We start from the raw sequence: 21,287 nt of genomic DNA on the forward strand, positions 1-21,287 counted from the left end.
TTTAATCCCAGAGGCAGGTGGATCTCTTGAGTTCGAGGCCAGCCTGGTCCACAAGAGGTAGTTCCGGGACAGGCTCCAAAGCTACAGAGAAACCCTGATTCAAAAAAACTTAAAAAGATATGTTTGAGATTTGTGGTAACTTCATTTGCTTTCTGCTAAACTACTTTTAGTTTGTTCAGATCTGAATTAGGGCAACTAAACCTAAAGCAAAAACCATAAAAACTGGTAGTGAGTGGAAGCTGGTGCCTTAGAAGCCATTTTGCGGGCATATGACATCACTATTGACAAACATGACATCATCCAGACAACGAAGTCTGCCCGGCTAAAGCGCAACTTAATTGTTTGCGCATGCCTAAGGAAGGAAAGTGCTACCACGCATGCTCTAGAGGTAGAGGCAGGTTCACAGACGGGTGACAAAGCTGATATGCGCGCGCTTCTCACTTGCCCCGGAAGCGCTTGGAGCACGGCGCAACTGGGCGCTAAGATGGCGGCGGCGTGAGTTGCATGTTATACGAGGATCCTGGGGCTGCCGCATTGCTCCGGCCCCGCCATGGCCGTCGTCATCACACTTAAAACGTTGCAGCAGCAGACCTTCAAGATACGCATGGATCCTGAGGAGACGGTGCGGGCCGGAGCCCGGGTGGCGGGAGCGACCGGGTGCCGGGGTGGGTGGGGGCAGGGAGGCCTGGGACCAACGGGAGGGACGGGGAGGACGTGCGGCCGGGCCCTGCTGCCCTCCCCCAGCGGCCCGACCTCCTCGGATCCCCCCGATCGGCCCTGCCCTGCCCCGGCAGCTCGGGCGCCATTCCCTGCCTGGACCCAGGGCGAGTCCCCAGGTCCGCTCCGGTGTCAGCTGCCGGCTCCGCGTCCCAGCTTGCAAGCTGCTCAGGTGGCCCAGTTTGGCATCAGTGGCCAAGAGGTGCCAACTGGTGACGACAATGTTGATGATAATAAATGGTCTTAATCTTAATAGTTTTGGTGGTCCGTGTTTGTTGGCCGTTTATTCTTTCCCAGTGTCATCTTACTGAATCTGCAAAATAGCATTGTCCCTCGGGGATTCTTGACTTTCTCCTTTTGACAACCTCAGAGTTAAGGAACTTTGCCACGGTCACAGCAATGGCAGAGACAGGGTTAAATTTTTTTCTGTTTCATGTAACAGACAGCAGCCTAAACATGCTGCATGAACTTTTGTTTGCTTTTGCTTTTTGAGAGTGGGGTCTTGTAATTCAGTGTGACTTTGAACTTTCTGGGCCTCAAGTGATCTGTATTGACTTAGCCTCCCAAGGAGGTGCTACTACTGAGGCCACCTCCCCTGAACCTTCAAATATACTATAAAGCTACTGGTACACCCTAAGTGAAGTCTAGGCATTGTGGTCATGTCTATGATCTCTGAACATTAAGGCCAAGATGGGGTTTGTTTTGAGTTCCAGTCCAGTCTGAGCTACGTAGTTCTAGGCCAGCCTGGAGTACAGAATAAGAAGGACCGTTATAAAAATGGAAGGGAAAAGGATGTCTCAGTAGTTACAGAACAGAGGCCGGTGGTGGGTCTACCCTTTCATTTCCCTTACTGTTTCCCTTCTCAACCACACGGCATCTGAAATACAAATTCGCTTTTCTTCTCACATCAGTGTCTTCACATGAGAACAGTGACTGACTTGTGTTTTGAACAGGGTTTAGGGATGGAGCTCTGGTAGAGCACTTAGTATAAACAGGCCCTGGGGTCCATCCCTAAACCACCACCATCACACCTAGGTGTGAACATACACACAGACACACACTGAGCAGCTTCAGTGTCTGGCCTATAACAGATTGCTGTCAGCTGACCAGAATGAATCGGAATCTTGTACGATTGAGAGCAAAGCTTTTTCCCTAGAGTAAAAGGGTCAGGAAAGGAGTCTTTATTGTATTTGAGACAGCTTCATTATGTAGCTCTGGCTAGCCTGGAACTCAGTCTCTCCCCCGTGTTGGGGTTAAATGTGTGCACCACCATGCTTAGACTTCACTGAGGGTATCTGAGTGCTGGTGCTACTTGTGACCACACACACACATACATTATTAGTCTTGTTTATAATACCTTACTCCTTATTCCAGGTGAAGGTGCTAAAGGAAAAGATAGAAGCTGAGAAGGGTAGAGAAGCTTTCCCTGTGGCCGGACAGAAGCTCATCTATGCTGGCAAGATCTTGAGTGACGATGTCCCCATCAAGGAATACCATATAGATGAGAAGAACTTTGTGGTTGTCATGGTGACCAAGGTGGGTAGATTAGCTGGGATGCTGGCAAAGAGCTTGTGTGTCCAGGAGAGATTAGCCACAGGCAGGGTGGGGCTGTGATGGGGCAGGATGTTGAGGCTTGATAGGGATGCTGCTGCCTGATCCCTTCTTCTTCTTGTCACAGACCAAGACTGTCCAGGGGACTCCAGCACCCCCAGAGGTCTCACCTACTGCTGCCTCGGAATCCTCCACACCTTTCCCTCCGGCCCCGGCATCAGGGATGTCCCATCCTCCACCTCCCAGCAGCGAGGACAAGAGCCCATCAGAAGATTCAGCCACCACAACATCTCCAGAATCCATTTCTGGGTAAGGAAGGGACAGTAGCCTTACCTGTGCCCTGTCTTCTGCACCTTCCAGTGTGGTCCCATGCACTTGCCGGGAGGGCAAGCCACCAGAAGCCTGGGTCCGATTTCTCTCTCTTGAATTTGCAGCTCTGTTCCTTCTTCAGGTAGCAGCGGGCGAGAGGAAGACGCAGCTTCCACATTAGGTGGGTGGGTGGTCCTCAGGGCAGAGGTGACTGGGAGCCCCAGCCATCAGCCTTTGACAGCCTTGTCTGGGTATGGGAGGGCCTGGGAGCTGCCCTTCTGTGCTCCTGGTGACCCCAGCCCTGCTGCTCCCTCCACAGTGACTGGCTCTGAGTATGAGACGATGCTGACCGAGATCATGTCCATGGGCTACGAGCGGGAACGGGTTGTGGCCGCGCTGAGGGCCAGCTACAACAACCCCCACAGAGCTGTGGAGTACTTGCTGACGGTGAGGGAGTCTCCAGGTCTCGGTACCTCAACAGAAATGGAAGTGGAACCTCCCCATAGGCTCTTGGGTCCTTCTGTTGCCACTGGAGGCTTCCCAAAGAGGCAGGACAGAGAACATGGAGGGCGGGGATGAGGCCTTCCTGTCTCCTATCAGGCTGATAATTTGGGAGGGGGAAGTGGCTCTGTTGGAGAGAACTAAAGAGCAGGATCCCTGACAGGGAATTCCCGGAAGCCCTGAGCCCGAACATGGTTCTGTCCAGGAGAGCCAGGTACCAGAACAGCCGGCCACAGAAACAGGTGAGCAGGATGAACAGTTTGCATGTGGGCATCTACAGTCTAGCTCAGGAGCCCTGCAGGGGTCTCACCACACCTCTTCCTGCCACTAACAGTGGAGAACCCCCTGGAGTTCCTGCGGGACCAGCCCCAGTTCCAGAACATGCGGCAAGTGATTCAGCAGAACCCAGCGCTACTCCCTGCACTGCTCCAGCAGCTGGGCCAGGAGAACCCTCAGCTCTTGCAGGTGCATTCCAGGGCGAGGGAACTGAGACAGATGCCTTTTCTAGTTCTTTAGGGGAACACCCAGGGACATAGCTTTGCTCTGAGAAAGCAGAATAGCACAGGTCCAGTCCCTTGCTGTCTGATGACCGACAAGGTCATGTGTAATTGGACTTCAATGAGGTACAGATGCTGTTGACATCCCCCTGCAGAAGAGGTCAGGCCCAGAGCACCAAAGCAGCCTGCCTGCCTCCTGCCATACATCTGGGTCCTAGACTCTGGCCACAGTATTTTTGTTTGTTTGTTTGTTTTTCAAATGGGGTTTCTCTGTAGCTTTAGAGCCTGTTCTGAAACTCACTCTGTAGCTCTGTAGACCAGGCTGGCCTCGAACTCTAGAGATCCGCCTGCCTCTGCCTCCCCAGTGCTGGGATTAAAGGCGTGCGCCACCACCAACCGGCTCAGCAGTCTTCTTGAGTTCTTGCTGTACCGTAGCTCCTCTCCCTGCTTCTCAGTCTTGTCTTTTTCCTGATCTGACCTGAACCTGTGTCATCACACCAGAACCCCTGTACCGCTCTTGGCTGAACTATGAGAGGACTTCCTGGACCTCTGAGTTTTCAGGCCCACTTGTTTGTTTCTGCCCTGAGCCTCGGACAGCCTCCTGGGGACTGTCTCTGCTTCTACCCCAGTGGTAGCCACTTTGCCCACCCAATATCCTGTTTCTTTCTCTCGTGTCTCCTCATTCTACACCATGCCCCTGGTGACTGTCCACCAAGAGGCTAAATTGTCAGATGTCTGCAGAAGCAAAGGGTTGCATCAGAACCTTTAGATTTCCAAGTACAGTGTATTTAACAGACTCAGGCTGAGCGTGGTAGTGTAGTCCAGCACTTAGGCTGAGGTAGGAGGATCACTGGACTTGAAGTCAGCTCCTTGAAATAGTGAGATCATCTCAAAAAAAGAAAGAAAAAAGATAAAGGTTGCACAGGTTGAGAGTGTGCCTCAGTAGTGGAGTGCTAGTACTTAGCAGGTTGAGGCCTGGGTCCACTCGCAATGTGATAGAGGCACCCAAGCTGCACTCCCCCTTGTCTTCCCAGACTCTCTGTGCTGCTCATGTGGCCACAGAGCTCTTCTGGGACTTGCCATCCCTCTAGATCCACCCAGGGCATTTTCACTTGGTGCTTGTTTTAGCCAGAGGCAAGCTCCTCTCTTCTGCGAGACAGTTGATCCCTCCCAAAAGGCCTCAATAACTTAACTAGCATATCTGCAGCTACTTGGTTTGAACTTTTGTTTTTATTTAGTCTCACTATATAGGTTAGGCCGGCTTCAAACTCATGGTGATCCTCTTGCTTCAGCCTCCCGAGGGCTGGGATTACAGGTATGACCCATCATGCATAGCTTTGGTACATTTACTTCGTTTGTTTTACTGAGACATTTAATTGAGACACTACATAGCCCTGGCTAGCTTCAAATTCCTCTGTAGACCAGGCCAGCCTCAAACTCAGATCCTCCTGCCTCTGCCTCCCAAGTGCCAGGGTTAAGGGTGTGTGCCACCATGCCCGTCTCCCCAGCTTGGCACCTTAGCCCTACCTTGACAGTTTATTTCTATGATTCCATGACTGTTGGCCAGAGTAGGCACCTTCAGAGTGTTTGACAGTGTGTGTAAGCAGGGCTGTGATGGGACCTGGGCATACGCGGCAAGGACTGTGGACTGTCACCCTTCTCCTCACAGCAAATTAGCCGTCACCAGGAGCAGTTCATCCAGATGTTGAATGAGCCCCCTGGGGAGCTGCCGGATGTCTCTGATGTAGAGGGCGAGGTTGGTGCCATAGGGGAGGAGGCCCCACAGATGAACTATATCCAGGTGACGCCGCAGGAGAAGGAAGCTATAGAAAGGGTAAGAGGCCTGGCTGAAGAGCCACTCATGGTGGGCAGCCCCATACCTCCCTCCTTCTTACCCTGCCCATCTTCCCACAGCTGAAGGCACTGGGCTTCCCAGAGAGCCTGGTGATCCAGGCTTACTTCGCGTGTGAAAAAAATGAGAACTTGGCTGCCAACTTCCTCCTGAGTCAGAACTTTGATGATGAGTGACGCTGGGAGGCTGGAGTGCCCCCACCCCACTCCACAAAAGTTTTATAAAAGAGAAAGTATATATATATATATACACACACATATATGTATTCATGTTTATTTAAGAGGAAGAAAAAATCAAAAACCATTTAAAGAAAAAGAAAAACCACCACCTTGCCCAGATTCCCACCTTCCTGAAGTGGCCCCTATTCCCATCTCAGTCCGACAAGACCTGGGCCAGACAGCTGTCCCCATCCTCTTAACAGAGCCCAGCCTGCTCAAAGTTGCTGGCAAGACCAGGAGGCGACAGATGGGCCCCTCTTGGCCTCTGTCCCAGCTCCCTGCAGCCAGATGGAGAGGCGCCTGCCTGCTTCCCCATCCCTGAAGCATCCCCAAGGACAACCCACCTCCCTCCTCCATGATGAGGGGAAGCTGGAGCCCTAAACTTTTATCCTCCATTGGAGTGGCCCAAATCTTTCCATCTGGAGTGAGTTCATTAGAAGCCCAAGGCCTTCTCCCCAGACCGGCCTTGGCCTCCAGCCTGGAGAAGAAGGTAACATCAATTCTGAAGGCCAAGGCTACCCCTGCCCCAGGACAGAACCACATCTCTGATAAAGGTTTTGAAGTGAATAAAGTTTTAAAAGTGAGCCCTAATAATGGTGCCTGCCTACTGGAGCTTCTCACAGCAGCCTATGAATCTGTGAGCTAGCTGGGGCACAGGTGACGTGGCATGCCAAGCTGTGGGGAAGATGCCTGTGAGCCTCACAGATGGGGGCCCCAGCATCTCTTCCCTCTGGAAACTTGGGCCCCTGCCCCAGCTTAGCCCTAGAAGGGCTGCTGCTCCCTCTATCATGCAGTCTGTTTGGCTGTACTCCCCCCGGTAATTGGCTAATTACTGGAGATTAATGTTGGTAAACAGAAGCCTCCTTCTCCACCGCCATCTGCTCCTTCATTATTTGCCCATCCATTCCCCTTTCTATGTCCCTGAAGCCCCAGTTCATGGCATGGCCTAGCGTCCAGGTGTGAACACAGCCCAGTGGAGCATTCTCCCACCCCAGGTGTTGTGGAATGAGCCGGGGGCCCAGGAAGTCACAACTTGAGGGAGAATGTATAGCACAGAGCTGTCAGCAGCAGGTTTTATTGGGAAAGGGGCTTTCAGGAACTGGGCTCCCCAGACACTTCTGGGTCCTGGGCTTCGGCAGAGGCCATTGCAGCAGCTCGTGCCTCCTTCTTCTGCCGCTGTTTCTCCTCCTTGAGGCGCTTGCGCTGCTGCTTGTCTAGGTCCTGTAACAGTTCCTGGAAGCGGGCACTCCTTGGGTCCACGTGGTAACCCAGGCGCTCCTGGGCCTCAGCCTGTAGCCGGGCCCTCCGCTCCTTATCAGCCTGAGCTTTCTCCCAGCGTTCCCGCTTCTGCCGTCGCCAGTTCTCAATCATTTGTGGCATCTTGGCCATGCACTCTGAGATGTGCTGCTCCCTGCAGAGGAAAGCAGGCAGTAAGGGGCAGACCAAGTCGACCCTGGATTCCACCTACCTGTGGCTGTGTCTGCCAGGTCCAAATTCGGGCACAGAAACAACTAGATGAATGTTTTCTTCCAGCCCTGTGAATTTCTTAGTTACACTCATATCTCAGTCTTAAGACAGTAAAACTGAAAGAATCAAGCCTTAAAACAGGAAAGGACTATCCATCCAGCTAGGGTGGGACAGATGGGAACCAGCGCTGTTCTACACTCACAGTGTGACTCTGGACAGCTGACCTGGCTTCTCCAGGCCTCAGTTTCATCTGGACAAAATTCAAAGTTGAGAGGACAGGTTAAATACCAGGAACACATTTCACTTGCCTTGGACCCTGCACCAGAAGTGGCATCATCCAGATGTCTATGACTTTCTCCATTTCCCCCGCAGATCTGATCGTGCACATGTTCCTCCTTTGCTGATGTCTGCCCTGGACTTCGGGGCCCAGCACCATTCTCATCTCCACTACCCAGCCACACTGACCTAGTGCCTCAGGGCACACTTTAGGCATTTTTTTAAAATTTATTTATTATGCATACAGTATTCTTTCTGCATGTATGCCTGCAGGCCAGAAGAGGGCGCCAGATCTCCTAACACCATGTAGTTGCTGGGAATTGAACTCAGAACCTTTGGAAGAGCAGGCAGTGCTCTTAACCGCTGAGCCATTTTTCTCCAGCCCCTAAGCATTTTTTTTTAAATTAATTTCCTTTCTTTTTTGTTTTTTTGAGACAGGGTTTCTCTGTGCAGTCCTGGCTGCCCTGGAACTCACTCTGTAGTATAGAGGCTGACCTTGATCTCACCTGCCCCTGCCTCCTAGTGTTGGGATTAAAGGCCTGTACTGCCACTGGCTTGAAATTTTTTCAAAGATAGGGTCTTACTATGTAGATGAGGCTGGTCTACATAGATGGCTCCAGATGGCTAAGATTACAGGTGTGCTTTCCTCATGCCCAGTTTCCTTATGATAAATAAAGGGTCTCACTGATAGGTGTGAGGGCTGTCCTCAGACCTCACACCCTGCCTCTGAACCACGCCTTCTCCAAAGTGACAGTCATGTGTCACTAGGCTTGGCTCAACCTCAGGACCTTTGCACCACCTGTTCTCCTTCTGGGAACTCAAGATTTTCCCAGTAACTATAACTGGTTATATGGGGCTTTGCTTAAACATACAAGGGCTAGCAAACTCAGATGTTCTCCTGCATGCTTACCCCCCTCCCCTTTTTTTGGGATAAAAAACCTTGTAACCTTGGCTATTCTGGAACTCATTCTATACCAGGCTGGCCTCGAACTCACTGAGATCCGCCTGCCTCTTCTTCCCGAATGCTGGCATTAAGGGTGTGCACTACTACTGCTTGGCCCCAGCATGCACTTTTCCCCCCCAAAACAATATTTCTCTGTAGCTTTGGAGCCTGTCCTGGAACTAGCTCTTGTAGACCAGGCTGGTCTCGAACTCAGAGATCCACCTGCCTCTGTCTCCCGAGTGCTGGGCTTGCACCATCATTGCCGGGCTCCAGCACGCACTCTTAACCGTGTTTTGTCCTTCTGAGGGCCCCGTCATGTGAAATTCTTGTCTGTTTTGTTTCCCATTGTGTGGATCCTCCAATTCTTGCACAGAATGTTAGTAAAGATAAAATAGTTGAGGCTGGGCCTGGTACAGGCCTGTAATCTCAGATACAGGGAAGGTAAAGGTAGATGGATTCTAGATTCAGTGCCAGTCTGGAAACATAACGAGTTATGGTTAACAGTGAGACCTTATGTATATATAAGGCGAGCTAGTGATACAGCTCAGTAGTAAAGGAAGGGGGAAAGTAACACAAGAACTGCAGCTGAGTGACTACAAGAATTTACCTAGCAGTTGTGTGTGTGGGGGGGGGGTTGGTTTGGTTTTTCGAGACAGGGTTTCTCTGTAGCTTTGGAGCCTTTCTGGAACTCGCGCTGTAGACCAGGCTGGCCTCGAACTCACAGAGATCCACCTATCTCTGTCTCCCAATTGCTGGAATTAAAGGCGTGTGCCACCACCGCCCGGCCAGAAGTTTTGTTTTTCAGCCAGGTGAACATGTATGTTAACCCTACACCACAAGGGCTCCGCATGTCTTTAACGAAGGATTCGTGGTTTCGGGGCCGTGGGTTACCTGCCCCCATAACGCACCTGGCACGACGCTTTGCCTCCTCGGCCTGCTGCTGTGTGCGCAGCGACTCTTGCATGGTCGCTAAACTCGGGTACCATTCTCGCTCCTCCGCCTCCAACTCGCGCAGCTGCTCCGGGGACGGCCACAGGGAGGCGGGGGCCACCCCGGACTTGGCGCCGTAACGCGCGAACTGCTTGGCCGCGTACCGCGGCCCTAGTTGCCATCGTGGGCTCAGCGGGTTCTCCGGGTCTGGCCAATGGGGCTCGGGGTGGCGGCGCGGGGGTGGCGGCGCACGGTAGTTACAGGATCTGGGCCCCACAGCCACGGAGAACCGCAGGAGACGGCGCGCCTGCATGGCGGACGCCGCCATCTTGGCTGTGGGTCCTCGCGGGCGGCGGGCTGGCTAGAGTGCTGCCTGCGCGGCGGAAACCTCGGGGACCTCAGGTAAGGGAGCCTAGGAACTAGACTGGAAGACTGTAATCGGTGCCGTAGAGGTGCACATTTAATGCGGGAGGCGGTAGTTGTTAATATATATGACCAGGCGTGGCCATATATTATAAAATATAACATTGATCCCAGCACTCAGGAGGGAGAGGCAGGAGGATCTCTGTGAGTTGAAGGACAGCCTGGTCTATAGAGCTAGTTCCAGGACAGGCTCCAAAGCTATAGAGAAACCTTGTCTCAAAACAAAACAAGAGCAAAACTGGCATTCTAGTAATATTTAAAATAATATATTTAAGCTAACATTTTAATTTTTAGTTTTGAAATCTTGTTTTAATTATTTCCATTTTATTTTATATTTTATTTCCCCCACATATGCCTTTTTATCTCTCTAATATATTAAATATTTCCATCTTAGTATCTAGGTTCATGTTGCCTTTTAAGTCTTTTTGTTTGTTTGTGTAAGCATTGCAGCTCAGATAGAAAGGGATCCTGGCAGTCGGGAGCCAAGGAATGCTAAGTATTACGGCTTGGATGGAAAAGTATTCTGGCACTTGGGAACCAAGCACAGGTGGTCACGGTAGGCAGAGCAGGTTACAGCCCTGCCCCAGGGAAAGGTTTCCCCAATCTAACAGCTCTGCGCCTCCGTCAGGAGAGGGTTCCCCCGGCGAAGTTGTTACAGATCTACTCTGGTCCCGCCCCCCCCCCCCCCCCCCCCCGTAACAACTGTGCCTAGCGGAAACCCGAGTGGAAGTGGGGGAGTATAGTCCTGCTCTGCTGCGGGCAAAAGTTGTTACTTCTCTCGTGCACTCCATTCCTGTAAAGGGAGGTCTCACCCAAGCATCCTTCGAGAGGGAAGAGTCCAGGAGAGCGGCTGCCTCTGCAGGGGTCAGAAGATAGCAGCAAACTCAGCGGGTGCAGAGCTTCTTAGAGGCAGAGTTTTTCCAGGGAGAAGATTTTCAGGCTGGGAATTGGTCAGGTTTCAGTCCCTTGAGCTCAGACTGGCTAGATCTCTGCTCAGGGATTGGTTTGTTTTTTGCTTAGTTGCTTAGGGGTAGATTTGGCTCTGGTTTTAGAGCCAAAGTGTTTCTTTCACTGGCCCTTTTTAGCCTTTTGGCTCTAATTTCAGGGCCAGGACATATTTCTTTCACTGCACTGATTCTATGGCCAAAATGTGTTTCTTTAGCTCTGGTTTCAGGGTCAGGGTGTGTTTCTTTGGCTGGCCCTTCCCCATACAGTTTGTTTGTTTTTCGAGACCTGGTTTCTCTGTGTAGCCCTACCTGTCCTGAAATTTGGTCTACAGGTAGACCAGGCTGACCTCGAACTCAGAGATTCTCCCGTCTCTGCCTTCTGTGTGCTGGGACTAAAGGAGTGTGTTACCACTGTCCGGCACACTTTAAATCTTTTTTTTTTTTTTAAATATGTGTGTGTGCCTGCAGCGACCAAATTAATCCTCCAGAGCTGGCCTTCCAGGCAGTTGTCAAGGTGCTTGGGTACAGGGAACTGAACTCAAGTCCTCTGGAAGATCAGGAAGTGCTCTTAACTTCTGAGTCATTTCTTCAACTCCTTGTATTACATCTTGTTTGCTCTTGTGTCTTTTTGAGTATTACGATGTAGTGCTGGCTGGCCTGGAACTCACTGTGGACTAGGCTGGCCTCAGACCCACAGAATTCTGCCTGCCTCTGCCTCAGCAGTGCTGAAATGAAAGACCTGAGACCCCCCCGCCCCATGTCCATTTTGCCTTATATCTTAAACATTTAAGACCTACTCTATGGGATTTTAGTTCCGTGACTCGGTTGAAGGTGTGCTTGCCTAGCACACAAAGCCCTGTTGTTTATCCTTGCACTGTCTAAGTGATACAAAGTGGTGCAAGCCTGTTAATCCCGACACTGGAGAGGTAGAGGCAAGAGGATCAGATTCAGGGTCATCCGGGGCTACATAGCTTCGTATTTCCCACCCTTCCCCTTCCATTTTACTAAGTCTCACATAGCTCAGCCTAGGCTTGGATTCCTATCTGTCCAGTGCTAGGATTACAGGCTTCATTGCAGCTAGCAAGATTGACTTTAGGACTAAGGTTTTTTATTCTTTGCTTTTTGGATTTTTTAGATACAGTCTCATGTATCCCATGTTGGCTGCAGGTTTACTATATACGTGAGGCTGGTTTTAAACTCTTGGTCATCCTGCCTCTGCCTTTCAAGTTCTGAGAGTAGAAGCATGTAATACTATTCTTGTTTAAAATTTTATTTTAAACATTTTGAATGCTTTTACTCTTTTAGATTTAGTTTGTTTTTTTAAATATTTATTTATTTATTATGTATACAACATTCTGCCTCGATGTATGCCCACACGCCAGAGCAGGGCGCCAGATCTCAGTACAGATGGTTGTGAGCCACCATGTGGTTGCTGGGAATTGAACTCAGGACCTCTGGAAGAACAGCCAGTGCTCTTAACCTCTGAGCCATCTCTCCAGCCCTAGATTTAGTTTTAAAAAATATTTATGACTATAAATATTGTGAATGTATTCATGTGTGCTCAGAAGTCTACTGAGGCCAGAAGAGGGTGTTCAGTCCCCTGGAACTGGAGTTACAGGCAGTTGTGATCTGCCCGGTGTTGCTGGGAACTGAACTCAGATCTTCTGGAAGAGCAGGAAGCACTCTTAACCTCTGCCTTGAGCTTTATTGTGCACATGGGATTGAGTTAATTATCACTAGAGGAAAACTTTTTTCCAAATTGTGCTATACTTAATTATGCCTAAAATAAACTGTTTGGTGTCAAACTCTTGATTTAAGCCAGCACTAGCTGCTGAGTCCTGTTGAGCCTCACTCAGGCTGTTACTCTGTTGGTCCTAGTGTTTGCAGAGACCCCCACATGTATGTGAGCCTGTATGTGTTTGGATGTGGATGGGTGCCCTCAGAGGCCAGAAGAGGGCCTCAGATCCCTGGAACTGGAGTTTCAGAATCACCAGCACCACAGAAACTGGGCATGATGGTGAGGACCTGTAATCGTAGCATTCAGTAAGTGGACAAGAAGCTAAGAATTCAAGGTCATCCTGAGCTCCATAGAGTGTTTAAAGCAGGCCTGGGATGTAGTACAAATTCTAATTGTTCTTAATAAGAAGAACCCGGAGTCAGATATTAGGGGTGAAAGCTGAGAGATCAGATAAGCAGTGCAGGCAGCCACTAGAGAGACCTTTTACTTTTACTGAATCCTCAGGCTGAAGGGGTGATCCTGTCTCTACACATCCTTAGACTGCACCTGAGTGCCTGTCTCCTCCCGCTTTATATTCCTTTCTCCACCCAGCCATATCCCTTCCTGTCTCCACCTCCCTAGTGCTAGAATTAAAGTGAGTTCCAAGTGCTGGAATTAAAGGCATGTGACTTCCAAGTGCTGGAATTAAAGGCGTGAACCCCCGCTGCCTGGCTCTAATTATCTTTTAAACTGGATCAATCTTGTGTGAGCCCAGGGTGGCACTGAACACTCAAGAGATCCACCTGCCTCTGCCTCCCGAGTGCTGGGATTAAAGGTGTGCGCCACCACCGCCTGGCCTCTATGGCTAACTAGTGGCTCTCTGCACTCTGATCTTCAGGCAAACTTTATTGTTAGATCACAAACAAAACATCACCACTCCGGGATATGTGAGATTCTGTCATCTCCCAAAAAGAGCTAATCAACTGAGCATGGTGACGCAAGCCTTTAACCCCAGCACTCAGGAGGCAGAGGTAGGGGGATGTCTGAGTTTGAGGCCAGACTGGCGTACAGAGTGAGTTCCAGGACAGATAGGGCTGTTACCCGGTGAAATTCTGTCTCAAAAAACCAAAAAAGAAAAAAAAAATACAGGGTTTCAAGATAGGTATTTTGGTGCATACCTTTAATCCCAGCACTTGGGAGGCAAAGGCAGGTAGAACTCATAATTTTTTTAAAAATATTTATTTATTTATTATGTATACAATATTCTGTCTGTGTGTATGCCAGAAGAGGGCACCAGACCCCATTACAGATGATTGTGAGCCACCATGTGGTTGCTGGGAATTGAACTCAGGACCTTTGGAAGAGCAGGCAATGCTCTTAACCTCTGAGCCATCTCCCCAGCCCTAGAACTCTTAAATTTGAAGCTAGCCAAGGTTATGTTTGTATCTAAAACCTGTGTTGTCAAAACAACAACAAAAATAGGGTTTCAAGTAGCCCAGGCTGACTAAGTAGCTGAAATTAACCTTGAATGTCTTGTTTTTCTACCTCCACCTCCCAGCTGCTCGGATTTGTGCTGCCAAACCCCAGCTCTTCTTTTTCTTTACTTGTGTGTTGAGACAGAAGAGGGGACAGAAAGTTGGGACATGTTAGGCATTCTACCACTGATCTAGATTGTCAGACCTATGGTGTGTGTGCTGTGGATTTGTCTGTATGCATATATGTTCTTCTAAATTGTCAGACCTGCAGTGTGTGTGTGCTGTGGATTTGTCTGTGTGCACACATGTTCATATCTGAGCATGTGGAGGTCAGAGGTCAACTTTGGGAGTCATCCCTCAGGCACCATCCACCTCAGTTTTGGAGATGGGGTCTCTAGTTGGCCAGGAACGCACTATAGGTTAGACTGGCTAGCTAGTGAGCCCATGGATCTGCCTGTCTTAGCCTCCCCAGTGTTGGGATTACAAGCATGAATTATCATACCCACCTTTTTTGTTTGTTTTTTGTTTTTTTTGTTGTTTTGTTTTTTGTTTTTTTTTTTGTTTTTCGAGACAGGGTTTCTCTGTGGTTTTGGAGCTTTTGTTTGTTTTTTAAGTAATCTTAAAGATTCTTTTTATTTAAATTTATGTGTATGTGTGTTTGCTCACCTGAGTGTTTGCATGCCAAGTTCATGCAGTACCCGCAGAGGCCAGAAGAGAGCATCAGATCTCCTGGGACTGGAGTTCAGTTGTTTGTGAACTGTATGGGTGTGGGGAACTGAATTTAGATTCTCTGCAATAGATGTAACTGTTCTCAACCTCTGAGCAATCTCTCATATATATGGATCGATTGATTGATAGATAGATGATAGGTAGATAGGTAGATAGATAGATAAATAGATAGATAGGTAGGTAGATAGATGATAGGTAGATAGGTAGGTAGGTAGATAGATAGATAGATAGATAGATAGATAGACAGACAGACAGATAGATCATGAATCTACTGATACCTTAATTATCATCTGTGGCTACACAGCCCTGCAGTCAACACCCTACTGGTCACTCAGGCCTTGGCCTGGAGGGCCTTCAGGTCCTGCAACCATGATATATAGGTTTAAACTGAGTATCTTTTGTTCTATTTACCAACAAAGACTCAGAAGTCAGATGTGGGGTGAAAACCTGCTAGATCAGAGAAGCCGAGGAGCAACCAGCTGACCTTCCTTTTTGACTGGAGACCCAGATATTTTATGTCAGTTGTGGCTGTTGTGAAGGGCAATGTTTCTCTGAATTTTTTTCTCAGCCCATTTATCATCTGTAGAAAGGAGGGCCACTGATTTTTTTTCAAGTTAATCTTATATTCTGCTACATTATTGAAGGTGTTTATGAGTTGTAGAAGTTCCTTGGTAGAATTTTTCGGGTCACTTATGTTAACTATCATAGCATCCACAAACAGTGAGAGTTTGACTTCTTCTTTTCCGATTTGTATTCCCTTGATCTCCTATTGTTGTCTAATTGCTCTAGCTAGGACCCCAAGAACTATACTGAATAGATATGGAGAGAGTGGGCAACCTTGCCAAGACAAGTCTTACTTTAAAAAAAAAGCACATAATTGGTGACTTGCTTACAGTTTCAGTGGGCTCATCCATTATCATCATGGTGGGAAGCATGGATGGGAACGGTAACTGAAAGATACGTCCTTATCTTTTCAGTTTCTTTCACATGCCAGGTAGATGCAGGACTGAGGGCTTTGCTGTCACATCCCCAAGAGGGGCAAGTGTGACCCAGGTCGCACATACTCACGCTGAGAAGACTAGAGCTCAGAGGCAAGGCCTCTCTACCTCCACAGCCTTGTGCCTTAACATTTTTTATTAAAAAATTTCTGATAAAAAAAAAAAAGCCAGGTAGTGGTTGTGGTGCATGCCTTTGATCCCAGTACTCGAGAGTCAGAGGCAAGTGGATCTCTAAGTTCATGGCCAGCCTGGTTTACAGAGTGAGTTCCAGGGCTACCCAGAGAAACCCCATCTCAAAAAACAAGCAAGCAAGCAAACAAACAAACAGTTCTGAGTCTGCAGAGATAGCTCATCAGTTAAGAACACGGACTGCTCTTCCAGAGGGCCCTGATGTGGTTCTCAGCACCCATATGGCAGCTCACAACTGTCTGCTACTCCAGTCTCGGGGATCCTCTGCCCTCTGCTGGCCTCTGCTGGCACAGTACACACATGGTGCACAGTCAATGCATGCAGACAAACGACCCATATATGTAAAATAAAAGTGAATAAATCTTAAAATACTTTGGGGAAGATGAGACGGTCAATTAAGCCACTTCTGCCCCCTGAGTTCAAATGCCCCGGGGAATATAATGAGAGGAGAAAGAGTACTGAATGTTGACCTCTGACCTCCACCTGTGTGCCTCAGAACAACACAAGCTCATACACACATAATAAACAATAAGTAGATAAGCATAATTAAAGTATTTAATTCCTTTGAGTGAAATGCCTGATTTTTCCCTCCTCCTCCCCTCCCTCCCTCCCTCCTTCCCTTCCTCTCTCTCTCCCTTCCTTCTTTCCTTTCTCTCACCTATTTGTTTGTTTGTTTATTGAGGCTGGGATTAAAGGCCTGAGACACCACTGCCAGGCTACCCCTGACTATTTCTATTTGTTTTTATTTATGTTTTATTTAAGAATTTTTTAAGTAGGGTTGGAGAGATGGCTCAGCGGTTAAGAGCATTGCCTGCTCTCCCAGAGGTCCTGAGTTCAATTCCCAGCAACCACATGGTGGCTCACAACCATCTGTAATGATACCTGGTGCCCTCTTCTGGTATGCGGGCATACATGGAGGTATACATAATAAATAAATAAACCTTTAAAAAAAACACTATACAAAATAAATCCTTAAAAATGTTTTTTTTTGTGTGTATGAGTATTTTGTCACATGTATGTGTGTATAACATATTGTACTTGGTGCCTGCAGGTGACATTGTACACCTGAAAGTGGAGTTATAGAGAGTTGTGACCTCCATGTAGATACTAGGAATTAAACCCAGGTCCTCTGGAAGAGTAGCAAGTGCCCATAACCTCTGAGTCATCTCTCCAGCCTTGTGTGTGTGTGTGCAGTTTTTATGGAGTTATGTGTGTTCATGAATGTGCAGGTCCATGGAGAGGCAAAGTTTTTTTGTTTTTATTTTTTGGATTTCTTTTTTTCTTTTTTTTTTCTTTTTTTTGGTTTTTTGAGACACAGTTTCTCTGTAGCTTTTGGAGCCTGTCCTGGAACTAGCTCTTGTAGATCAGGCTGGCCTCAAACTCACAGAGATCCGCTTGCCTCTGCCTCCCGAGTGCTGGCATTAAAGGTGTGCACCACCGCCACCTGGCTTACATTATTTTTTAGACTTGCTTATTTTCTGTGTATGAGTGCTTTGCCTGTGTGTATGTATGTACATTGTGTGTGTGCCTGGTGCCTGCAAGGTCAGAAGAGGGCATAGGAGTCTCTTGCACTGCGGTTAAGGATGATTTGGAGCTACCATGTGGGTGCTGGGAGCTGGTTCTCTGCAAGACCAGCAAATGCTCTTAACTTTTGAGTCATCTCTCTAGTCACCTCTGTATTATTATTATTATTATTATTATTTTATTTACGTATTTATTTTGAGACAGGGTCTCCCTATGTAGCTCTGGCTGTCCTGGAACTTGGTATGTAGACCAGGCAGCCTGCCTGTGCCTCTGCCTCCTGAGTGCACCACCACACCTGACTTCCTCCATTTTATTTTTGAGGTCAGGTCTCTCACTGAACCTAGAGCTCCCAAATTGTCTAAACTGACTGGCATTCAACTCCAGACTTGTGATTGGAACACTTTACTGACGGAGCCACCTCCCCAGTGTGTGTGTGTGTGTGTACACAGTCTTGAGAACTATAGCCCATGCTAGCCTCATACTTGAAATCTCCCTGCCTCAGCCACCAGAGTGCTGTGATTACAGACCTATACCACAATATTTAGGAAAAAATACTAGATTTTCTTTTTATTCTCTTTTTCTTTCTTCCTTACTTGGCTTTTTGACAGAATCTTACTATGTAGCTCCAGACTCAAAAAGATCCACCAGCCTCTGCCTCCTGAATGCCAGAGTTAAAGGTGACTGCAACCACGCCTAGCAAATACATGATTTTTAAATTAAAGAATAAAGCTCCCGTGAACCCTCCTTTCCATAGTAGTATAGCAGGAGATAAACTTAGAATAGATGAAACTCATCTCATTGATTTCTTGAATAGTAATTCTTTCAGTGATTTGGTGAGGGAGACACACAAGACAGAAATAAACAGACGGGCTACAGAGGCAGCTAATCGGTTAGGGACGTGCGGTGTGTTTCCAGAGTTCAGTCTCAACACTCATGTAGACAGTTTCATGATCGTGTACAACTCCAGCTCCAGGGGTCCAGTGGCCTTTCCTGGCCTCCTGGCCTTCGAGGGTGCCTGCATGCATGTGCAAACAATAAAAATAAATCTTCAACAATTGCTGTAACCTCAGTCTTGCTGTGGGAGGCTTGTGCTGGAGCAGTGGATGTATTTAGGGCTACAGCCACTTTGTTTTGTTGACTGTGTCACGTCTGTAAACGTGCTCATATTGGCTTAGCGTCCTTTTGTTTTGTTTTTTTGAGACAGGGCTTCTCTGTGGTTTTGGAGCCTATCCTGGAACTACTCTGTAGACCAGGCTTTAAAACATGAGTGCACACCTTCTGGGAAGAGCTGTGCCCATTTTGAACTATAATAGTTTGACCTTTGACCCAGCCAGTGTGGAAAAGAGGCAGTCACCACCTGAGCTAGAATAAAAAAAATAAAAGTAGATAAATAAATAAAATAATAAAATAAAATTTAAAAAGTGCATGTCCTGTCTCTGTTTGCTTCTTTTGAATGGAACCCTGTTGGAGAAGAGTAATTTTGCCTTGTCCACATTTCCAAATTAGAAAAAAAAAAGTTTGCTTTTGGGCCACTGGGGTGGTGCTCACCTGTAATCTCAGCACTGAGGGAGGCAGAGGCTTGAGGCAAACCTGGTCCTACATATCAAGTTCCATGCCAGCCAAGGCTACAAAGTGAGACCATCTCAAAATGAATAAATCAGTTAAATGGGAAAATATGTATACCTATGAAAATTACTGTCTTTTTGTTTTAGACAGGATTTCTCTGTGTAGCCTTGGCTGTCCTAGAACTCACCCTGTAGACCAAGCTCGCCTCAGACTCACAGAGATTCACTTGCCTCTGCCTCCCGAATGCTGGGATTATGGGCTACACCACTATTATATTTTAAACTATTCCATTTATTTCCTGTGTGTGTCCACAACCCCCAGTGGGCATGGGCAGTCAGAAGAGAACTTGGGGGACTCTGTTTTCTCTTCTCACCATGTGTATGTTGGGCACTGACCTCAGGTCATCAGGCTTAGTGGCATGTCTTGACTTCCTGAACCACCTTGGGGACATTCCCTACCTACGGTGGCGGTGTGTCAGGGGTGTGTTTGCACTTTTATCTTCGCTTAGCTGAATGCTCGTAATAGTTGACGTGAAAATCAAGGGGTGAGCAGTGTGGCTCCGCAGAGCCTGACAACTTGAGTTTGACCCCCAGAGTCCACACGGTGGAAGGTGATCTATAACTCTGGTTCCAGGGGATGTCATGACTCTGCCTCTTAGGGCACCGGGCAGGTACATGGCACACAAACATAAACGAAGGCAAAATAGTCATACATATTAAAATAAACTTTTGCAAGTTGAAAAATTCATCAGGTATGTGTCTGTATGTGTGTGTGGGTGTGCACACCACACGAATCTGTAAGAGGACCACTTTGCGGGGTCAGTGCACTCTTTCCAGGGATGGAACTCAGGTTGCTAGGCTTGCATGGCAAGCACACCTGCCCACTGAGACATCTCCCTGGCTGAGAGTACTATCATTTGTTCTTTTTTGGGGAGGAGGGTTCGAGACAGGGTTTCTCTGTGTATATTTGGAACCTGTTCTGGAATTTACTCTGTAGACCATGCTGGCCTCGAACTCACAGAGATCCACCTGTTTCTGCCTCCAGAGTGCTGGGATTAAAGGCGTGCGCCACCACCGCCCTGCTCTATTATTTGTTCTTAAAAGCAAGAATCCACCGGGCGGTGATGCACATCTTTAATCCCAGCACTCAGAAGGCAGAGACAGGTGGATCTCTGTGAGTTCGAGGCCAGCCAGGACTACATAATGAAACCCGTCTAAAAAAAACTAAAAAGCAAAATTAAATTGAAATAAAATGTCACAGCATTCGCAGAGAGCCTATGGTAAGTCACCTCTAGATAACCTACAAGGCTTGGTGTGCCCAGTATTGTGTGTAAACAGTGGCGTGGTTTAGATAGCACAGCTGTAGCCTGGTGCTATAGTCCTCAGACTGGGGTTGGTCGACTCCTTGCATTCACACCTGTGGGTACAGAAAACCGGTTGCATAGCCGCAGTGTATTGTGGGACTCTGCGAAGTTTGGAAACAGCTGTGAAACTCTGGCTGGAATGAGAAGGGAGAAGGATGAGTAGGCGAGGGTGAGAGGATGATGGGGTCTCCAGGGCAGGATTTGCTGGGACTTGGAAAGGTCTTTAGGCTGCTCCAGGAGGTGGCCTCGAGAAGCGAGCGAGAAAGTGGGAGGTTGAGGTGAGTGCCCTCATCCAGCCTTCATTATCATGGAGAAGTGGGGTGGGAGTCAGAAGTGGACTCCGCTGAAAACCAGACTCGCTGTCGCACGAGGCTAAGTGCGGAGGCGGAGAAAGGGTCAAGGCCGCCGCGAGGCCTTGGCTGGAGGACAGCAGAAAGGATGGCTGGGTGGGAAGGCTGAGCCACCTGGAGGCTGGTGTCCGGGCACGGCGGCCACGCAGTCCCGGGAGCGGTCGCCAGATGGCGAGCGCGCCGCGGGAAAGACCCGGGCCGCGGCTTCTCACGCTCTTGCCGCCTGGCCTTGCCCCTCCTCACCTGGGTGTGAGATACATACCTCCGAGGTGCTAGGGCTGGACCCCCCAGGCGCTTCGAGGGCCCCAAAGCCTGGGGTGCAATCTCACATCCCTTGTGTACTTCCCACCGCTCTGTTCCCATCACCTGTATCAGCATCTCAGGTCTCTGCAAAAGTGTCACCTTCTCCAGGGGTCTTTCCTGACCACCCTGGGATCAAAACCCCTACCTTGACCCCTCTAAAGCTCATTCGATTCATTTTTTTTTTCTTTTGAAACAAGATCACTCTTTAGCCCAGGCTGCCTTTAGACTCTTGATGCCCCTGCCTCAGTCTCGTACGTGCTGGGATGACAGACCTGAGGGTTGTGACCCACACAGGTAATCTCTGCACTCAGGAGAATGAGGTGGAGGAAGCAGGAGATTGTGGCCAGTCTGGGCAGAAGGCAGTCCTGTTCCAACTCTCCCACCCAACGAGACAGTAGTGGTACTCAGGTTAGTTCGTTATGGGCACAGGGGAGTGTTGCAG

General features: G+C 48.6%; 2 protein-coding genes across 4 annotated transcripts; one reads left to right on the plus strand and one right to left on the minus strand.

Moving 5' to 3' along the window:
- The first annotated feature begins 356 nt into the window (after positions 1-356).
- On the plus strand, positions 357-6,225 carry Rad23a (RAD23 homolog A, nucleotide excision repair protein). Of its 3 annotated transcripts, none has more exons than XM_041649986.1 (9): positions 357-622; positions 2,092-2,253; positions 2,396-2,577; positions 2,703-2,758; positions 2,897-3,024; positions 3,242-3,320; positions 3,413-3,543; positions 5,245-5,342; positions 5,488-5,684. In XM_041649986.1, exons 1-9 carry the CDS (start codon positions 551-553, stop codon positions 5,543-5,545), a joined length of 966 nt encoding a protein of 321 aa, XP_041505920.1. In that variant the 5' UTR covers positions 357-550; the 3' UTR covers positions 5,546-5,684. The 3 variants fall into 3 exon arrangements, with proteins under 3 accessions (XP_041505920.1, XP_041505918.1, XP_041505919.1); XM_041649984.1 differs by lacking the exon at positions 5,488-5,684 and adding an exon at positions 5,849-6,225 and having other exon boundaries at positions 379-622; positions 5,245-5,409; XM_041649985.1 differs by having other exon boundaries at positions 394-622; positions 5,245-5,409; positions 5,490-5,684.
- Positions 6,226-6,691: 466 nt separating this feature from the next.
- Gadd45gip1 (GADD45G interacting protein 1) lies at positions 6,692-9,633 on the minus strand. The gene is made up of 2 exons (XM_041649987.1): positions 9,240-9,633; positions 6,692-7,056 (listed from the first exon to the last, which is right to left on the minus strand). Exons 1-2 carry the CDS (start codon positions 9,587-9,589, stop codon positions 6,738-6,740), a joined length of 669 nt encoding a protein of 222 aa, XP_041505921.1. The 5' UTR covers positions 9,590-9,633; the 3' UTR covers positions 6,692-6,737.
- Between the last annotated feature and the right edge of the window lie 11,654 nt (positions 9,634-21,287).

Source organism: Microtus oregoni, unplaced genomic scaffold (assembly GCF_018167655.1).
Source record: "Microtus oregoni isolate MIOR12 unplaced genomic scaffold, Mior012 000004F_ref0000308, whole genome shotgun sequence".
Taxonomy (NCBI): domain Eukaryota; kingdom Metazoa; phylum Chordata; class Mammalia; order Rodentia; family Cricetidae; genus Microtus; species Microtus oregoni.

What these genes read in the sequence shown, in the direction of transcription:
- Gadd45gip1 (XM_041649987.1), bottom strand. Translation starts at nt 9,589, where the DNA reads ATGGCGGCGTCCGCCATGCAGGCGCGCCGTCTCCTGCGGTTCTCCGTG. An exon ending in GAGGCAAAGCGTCGTGCCAG is followed by an intron (nt 7,057 to 9,239) that starts GTGCGTTATGGG and finishes TTTCCTCTGCAG; the next exon opens with GGAGCAGCACATCTCAGAGT.
- Rad23a (XM_041649984.1), top strand. Translation starts at nt 551, where the DNA reads ATGGCCGTCGTCATCACACTTAAAACGTTGCAGCAGCAGACCTTCAAG. An exon ending in TGGTTGTCATGGTGACCAAG is followed by an intron (nt 2,254 to 2,395) that starts GTGGGTAGATTA and finishes TTCTTGTCACAG; the next exon opens with ACCAAGACTGTCCAGGGGAC. An exon ending in TCTCCAGAATCCATTTCTGG is followed by an intron (nt 2,578 to 2,702) that starts GTAAGGAAGGGA and finishes TTGAATTTGCAG; the next exon opens with CTCTGTTCCTTCTTCAGGTA.